General features: G+C 35.9%; 1 protein-coding gene across 1 annotated transcript; it reads right to left on the bottom strand.

The window, feature by feature from the left end:
• Positions 1–2,999: 2,999 nt before the first annotated feature.
• On the bottom strand, positions 3,000–3,962 carry LOC100760819 (olfactory receptor 4F3/4F16/4F29). The gene has a single exon (XM_027421006.1). The coding sequence runs from the start codon at positions 3,960–3,962 to the stop codon at positions 3,000–3,002; it is 963 nt and encodes a 320-aa protein (XP_027276807.1).
• Positions 3,963–7,261: the final 3,299 nt, after the last annotated feature.

Genomic DNA, 7,261 nt, shown 5'->3' with positions numbered 1-7,261 from the left:
CTCTGTGTCCTGGCAGACTCTCCCAAATTACCACAATAAGACTCTTAATAATTATAAATGCTCAGCCAATGTCTTAGACTTGTTTGTAACTAGCCCTTATGACTTAAATTAACCCATTTCTATTCATCTGTCTTGCCCCAAGGCTCATTTACCTCATCTATGAACTTTCCATGTTGCTTTGTCTACATCTGGCTTGCAACTCCTCCAACTCCACCCTCCTTCTTCCCAGCATTCTCTCTGCCCTGAAAATCCTTGCTAGTTATCAACCATTCAGATTTTCATTAACAATGAGAACAACGCATCTTCACAGTGTACAGAAGGATTATTCCACAGCAAGTAGGTCACCATTTTAACTCACAGGGTTTGTGGGTAGGTAAAATTGATGATTACTTTTCTCCGCCAGTAGTGTGTGTATCACCCCCCAGCACTATAAAAAATAGTCAGTACTTTTTAGATGCCTTCACAATAGTTTCCATAGTGACTATCTATAACCCCAACAATACTGAATAAGGATTCCACTTCTCTGACATCCTCACCAACAATGGTTGTCATTTGTTTTCTTGATGATAAAGATTCTGACTGGAATGAGATAGAATCTCATTGTAGTTCTAATTTATACTTCCCTAGTGCCTAATGATGTTGAAAATTTTAAAACCTTTTTCTTCATTTTCTCATGCAATAAATCCCAACTTCAGCCTGACCTCCTCCCAGTGTCCCCACCTCCCCTCTCCATCATAAACTTCTCTGTTTCCCTTCAAAAAACAAAAAGCAGGCCTCCCTGAGATATCAACAGACTATGCCATAACTAGCAAGAAAAAATAAGACTAGGCACAAACCCTCATATCAAGGCTGGAGGCAACCCAGTAATAGGAAAAGGGTCCCACAAACAGGCAAAGAGTCAGAAATATCCCCATCCCCACTATTATGAATACCAAAAAAAAAAAAAAAAAAACCCAAGCTAAACAACCACAGCATGTGTACAAAGGGTGCAGACCCTTCCAGGCTCCATGATTGCCACTTCAGTCTCTGTGAGCCCATGTGAGCCCTGTTTAGTTGATTCTGTGGGCCTTGGTCTCCTGATATCCTCTGACTCCTACAACCCTTTTTCCCCCTCTTCTGTAGGTTTCCCAAGCTCCACCCGGCTGTGGGTCTGTGCATCTGCTTCCATCATCTGTTGGAGGAAGCCTCTCTGATGATGTCTGGGCTAGGCACCAATCTATGAGTATAGAATATCATTAGGAATCATTTCATTGACTCTTCCCCACAGTATGTTTGATTATATTCCAGGTTTCAGAGTCATCCAGCTTCTAGGTATTGGCTATCCAGGCAGTGTTGACCATGTGCTCCCTCTTGTGGCTTAGACCTCAAGTTAGACCAGTAAATGGATGGCAGCTCCCACATGCTCTGAGCCATCATTGCCCCAGGGCATCTTGCAGACAGGACAGGTTGTGGGTCTAAGGTTTTGTGGCTGGATTATTGTCCTCGACTCGCCACTGGGAGCCTAGCCTGGTTACAGAAGATGGTCAGTTCAGGCTCCATGTCCTCCAAAACATTTATTAACATTTGCAACTTCTCTTTTTAAAACTTGCTATCTAGCTCTATAGCCCATTTTAACTAGGTTGTTTTCTTATAAAGATTTTAGGTCTTGATATAGTCTACATAGTCATAGTTTCTCGGATATATCGATGGGAAAGATTTTCTTCCATTCAGTAGACTACCTCTTCACTCAATTAACAATTTTTTCTGTTCTACAGAAGCTTTTAAATTTCATAAAGACCCATTTGCAAATTGTTGGCTTTATTTCCTGAGACACTGGAGTCTTATTTTGGAAATATCTCCCTAGCCTATATCTTATAGTGTACTACTATGGTTGTTTGAATGAGAAATGCCCCTCATAGGCTCATATATTTGAACACTTCATTAGTTGATAGTGTTGTATGGAGAGTTATGGGACTCACAGAACACAGAATTTTGCTAGAGAAGTGCATTTTCAGAGGTAGGTCTTGAAAGTTTATTGCCTCACCCCACTTCCTGTCCACTTTCTACTTTCTATGTATGCCTGGCAATGTGATTAGCCAGCTTCCTCCTGCAATACCTGATACAATGCCTTCCTTGCTGCTATGAACTTCCCCTCTGGAACCATAAACCAAAATAAACTCTTCCATTAGTTTCCCCACCCCCATTGGTTATGGTATTTTGTCACAACCACAAAAGTAACTAATACAATTACCTACTTTTTCCTCTGACAGTTTCAGAGTTTCCAGTCTATTTTAGCAATTCCTGTTGTCTTATTGCTCTAGCTAACAATCAAATCCTTATATTGGATAACAGCAGAGAGAGTGGGAAATCTTTCTTCTGGTTTTAAATAGAGTGCTTCAAATTTATTCTCCATTTAGCATAATGTTTGTTATAGATTTATAAAGCACAGCTTTTATTATGTTGATATATCTTCTTTTTAAACCTAGCATATTCATGACTTTAATCATGAAATGATGAATTATATTAAATGTTGCCTCTGCATTTACAGAGATGAGCATGCAATTTCTGGTTTTGAGGCGATTTATGTGATGAACCACATTTGTTAATTTAAGCAAGCTGAATCACCCTTGTATCTTTGAATGAAGTCAAATGGGTCCTAGCAAATGAAATTTGGTATTTCTTGAATTCTGTTTACAAGTATTTGAGGCACTTGGATTCACATGTACACATATAGTACACAAATACACATATTTTTGAAACGTTAATAATTGGAAAAGAAAAGTAAAAAGTGTTTCTTTACCTGAAGATCTTAAAGTAACATTCCCTCTTGTATGTTTAAAGGATTTTTTCAGGGAAATGTTTCCTAGATTTGTTATAATTTGCTATGTAAATAAGTGAGATATTGTCATTCCTTACTAAGTCTAAGAAAAATAACATATATATAAATATAAATAAACATATCAAAATATTCAAGGAAATATTTTTCTCAGAAATTCATTAAAATGAATATGTATGCTCAATTAAGAGTGACCAGAGTGCAAGTCTTTAATAATTTGTCTATAACCCATTATCTGGTTAAATACTCTCATCATTGCCATTTTCATTTCTTGGTTCCTGAATGTATAGATCACTGGGTTCAGAAAGGGAGTGACAATTGCATCAAATATGGAGAGAAACTTATCCAAGTGTGTGAAAGAAGAAGGCCATGTATAGATGAACATCACAGGACCAAAGAATAAGACCACCACAGTCACATGAGCTGAAAGTGTAGACAGAGCCTTGGAGGAACCACTTGCAGAGTGTTTCTGAACAGTAAATATGATGACAATATAGGAAATTATCAATATGAAGAAGGAGCCCACAGACATGAATCCACTGTTGACTGAGACCAGTAATTTCAGTTTGTGTGTATCTATACAGGCAAGTTTGATGAACCGGGGAAAGTCACAGTAGAAGCTGTCCAAAACATTTGGTCCACAGAATGGTAAATTTATTACAAAGGCCAGCTGAAACAGAGAATGAATAAAGCCAACAACCCAGGAAGCTACTGAAAACAAGATGCACATCTTTGGGCTCATAATGGTCAGATAATGGAGAGGCTTACATATGGCCACATATCTGTCAAAGGCCATGGCTATGAGCAGCACCATCTCCACACCACCAATGAAGTGAATGAAGAAGATTTGAGTGACACAGCTTCTAAAAGAGATGACTTTGTGTTTTCTCAACAGATCATAAATCATCTTGGGAGAAATAACAGAAGAAACACCTAAGTCAATGAAGGAGAGGTTAGCCAACAGAAAGTACATAGGAGAGTGTAAGTGAGGATCAGATGCCACAGTAAATACGATGAGGGAGTTTCCCATCATGCTTGCTACATAAAAGATAGAGGAGAGCACAAAAAGAAATAATTGGATGTCCCAAGAGTTGGTGAGTCCCAGAAACACAAACTCTGATACCATGGACTGATTCACTCCTTCCATTGGCTGTTGTTGGCAATGCTACCTGAAGGAGAAAATGGGAGGAAACTATAAATTACAATTTTATAAATAGAATAGGAGAATCCCCAAGTTATAAAAACCTATTTTTACTATAGCATTTCAACTAACATTTAAGTGGGTAATGTGAGAAATGTAAGTTCTATGCACAATCAATAATCAGAAAATTATAAAGTAGTTTGAAATATGACTTAACCAAATAAAAATATCTGAAAAAAAGAAATATGACTTAACATCTGTAACAAAAGCTTTCAGCAAAAATTCAAAAGATAGTAATGTTTGATGGATTTTAAAAGAGGATATTAGGACCTGGAGAGATGGCTCATCAGTAAAGAGCACGTGCTACTCTTACAAAGAACCCTACTTTTGTTCTTAGCATCCAAATCAAGTTGCTTACAGTGGTCCATAGTTCTAGCTCAATTGAATCTAAGGACACCTCTTGGTTTCCATGAAATTTCCACAAACATGGAGCATAAACTTAGGCACAAAGATACATATATATCATTTTTAAATGAGCCTTTATAAAAAGAAGATTCTTGCAAATTGTTGATGACAATGTAAATTAACACATCCATTAAAGAAAAAGTATTGTTTTTCATTAAATACAATAGATGCCCCTTATGAAACTGCTGTCCTAATCAGCAATTGCAACTCCAGAACAACTAGCAGCCATTTGGCCACACTGGCTGCAGCCAGGAGGGAATTCTGTTGTCTCAATCCTGGGCTCCATCAGGGAAGCTGAAGGAAACTTTATCTAGATGTCTATCCCTCTATAGATCTCAGGATTCAAAGGTTAAGGTGAAATTCTGCTCTGAATAGCAAGTAGCTAACCCTGCTCCTTGCTCATGTCTCAAAAAAAAAAAAAAAAAAAAAAACAGGATGACCTTCTGCTCAGCCCCCAATTAAGAAACTTAGCTACACGTGGTTCCTCCCTACCACTTCCTGTCAAATAGTTGGTGACTCAGCATCCTCTCCCCAGGTTAATATTATGTAATCAAACAAATGTAACACATCTTTGCATCATTAAACAAACATTCCACAGCATAAATGACTGTAACACATCTTCAACTAAAATTCCACAACAAAGTACAGAAAGTTTTCAAACACTAAAGTACAGACTGGATTTGCAGCACAGTACTGGTATGATTGTCTGACACATTTAAGACCCTGGTCTTCATCCTTAACAGCACAATGCAAAAAGAGAAGTGGGAGGGGCTGTAAGATAGAAAAAAGACAAGAGAAAGGACATAAACAATTAAAATAGAACTACCATGTAATATAACATCTCTCACCTTAAGGGTATATATCCAGAAGAAAACACTATCATATCAATATGTTTCCCCATTTTCATTGTACCATTATTCATAAAAATTAATATTAGGATGAACATCTTCTGTTCATTGAGCATTGATAGACACATGGATTACAAACACACATATATATACACAAACATATCACATAAGAATTTTTTCTTAACTCTATGAAAATATTTATCATATTATATTATAGTTTCATTTATTCAGAGAAGAAACAGCATAGACAACATCTGGATTTTGGATTCAAGACCCATGATTAATGAACTACATACTGTCTACCATCTGAAAAGATAATAAAACCCCTGGTCTTGTGTTTTATTTCTCTATTAAATGAATTAGAATTGTTACTTCATTAAGTTACAGGAATGAAACAAAGATCACAATCATGTGTTCAGAATGGATCAGGAAGAACAGGGTGGGATGGCTATAGACACAATCATGTCTATAATAGATAAGTGCTCCATTTGTAGATGCTCAATAAATGTTAATAATATCAGTGTCTTTCTTCCTCTTTCTCTTGTCCATAACAGTGGCCAACTCATGAGATAAAGTACTCAAAAACATTAATGAATATGAATACGCAGAGAGCAACACACTACCATGCCAAAATACATTTCAAAATGTAATAACTATCCCCCATTCAGCAACACATGACATTATTCAAACACATTATACAAACTCAACATTTCAAATGTAAAATCAGTGCACTTGCTCATAAGGAACACCATATGTATGTTTAGTAATCAATAAAAATAATTCATTGACCCCTATATAGTTGAATTTATACCTGTCTTCTCATTAGTGCATCTCAAAACTTAGAATGTAGAAATTAGAAAATGAGGGAAAATAAGTATTTAGTGAAAATGGAAAATTCTGTATTTATGTTCTTCTAAACCACATAAAATATACATGGTAATATAATATTAAAGATTAGGTAGAGTTATGAAGTGATAGAAAAAATGTGTTGCAATCTTTGTTTTAAATCATTCTAACTCTGCCCTAAGTTCCTCATAAGCATATTTACTCCAGTTCTTAGGTGTTCCTTACTCTTTCTTTAAAATTCCTCTCCCCACCAGGTACCTGACCTCCATGTTAGCTTAATGAATCTCTCTCTCTCTCTCTCTCTCTCTCTCTCTCTCTCTCTCTCTTCCTCAGTCTCTATCTTACTTCTTTCCATCTCTCTCCTCCTCCCTCCCCTAAAGTGATGCTGGGATTTAAAATTTGCTTTGGGTATATTTCTTCTAAACACTAATAAAATTATTTTCAAGCTTCAAAAAAGTGATAATAAAGGGATAAATAAGAACAAAGGGAAATTCTATACCTAGATAATGTAGAATGCACATATAAAGACTATAAAATTTGAAAAGCTGGTATATAACTGGGAGGAGAAAATGTGGAAGCTTACTGTAAAGTAGGCATAAAATATTTGAATTATGGAATTGTTTCCCTCAGTTGAATGTGTCTGCATTCCCACCACACAGATTGGTTCAAAACATTTCTTAAATCCAAAGAAAACTAACCAAATTTGGACCCTCTTAATTGAAGAGCATAATTACATCTATTTAATATTTGGGAGATGTGAATAGTTCTGTATCCTTTTCAAATAAACAATTAGGTAGAAGTCAACCCATAATTCTTTACAGTCTTCCTGATAAGATCACTGATCAGAATCAAATGATTTCAGAAACTCCAACTATAAACCACAAATGAAAACAAGAAAACAAATTCAACTTTTAGTATTTTTAAGTACCATTTTGTTTTGAAATTTAAAATGGCATTCTATCAGAACATCTGTTCATCTGTTTTCAGCATTGAGACTTTTGGTCTCATCTTAAAATTTACTTCTGATAAGGTATGTATAACACTTTTCTGATCTGGAAAACATGAAAATTTCTGGTAAATTTGCTTCTGCTTTACAGAATATTCACCAATATTTCACAAAAGGCAGTATGAACTAGTCATCTATTT

The sequence above is a fragment of the Cricetulus griseus genome, chromosome 6 (assembly GCF_003668045.3).
Source record: "Cricetulus griseus strain 17A/GY chromosome 6, alternate assembly CriGri-PICRH-1.0, whole genome shotgun sequence".
In the NCBI taxonomy this organism is placed as follows: domain Eukaryota; kingdom Metazoa; phylum Chordata; class Mammalia; order Rodentia; family Cricetidae; genus Cricetulus; species Cricetulus griseus.
The sequence above is the reverse complement of the archived record's forward strand: the minus strand, read 5'-3'. Positions and strand labels throughout refer to the sequence as shown.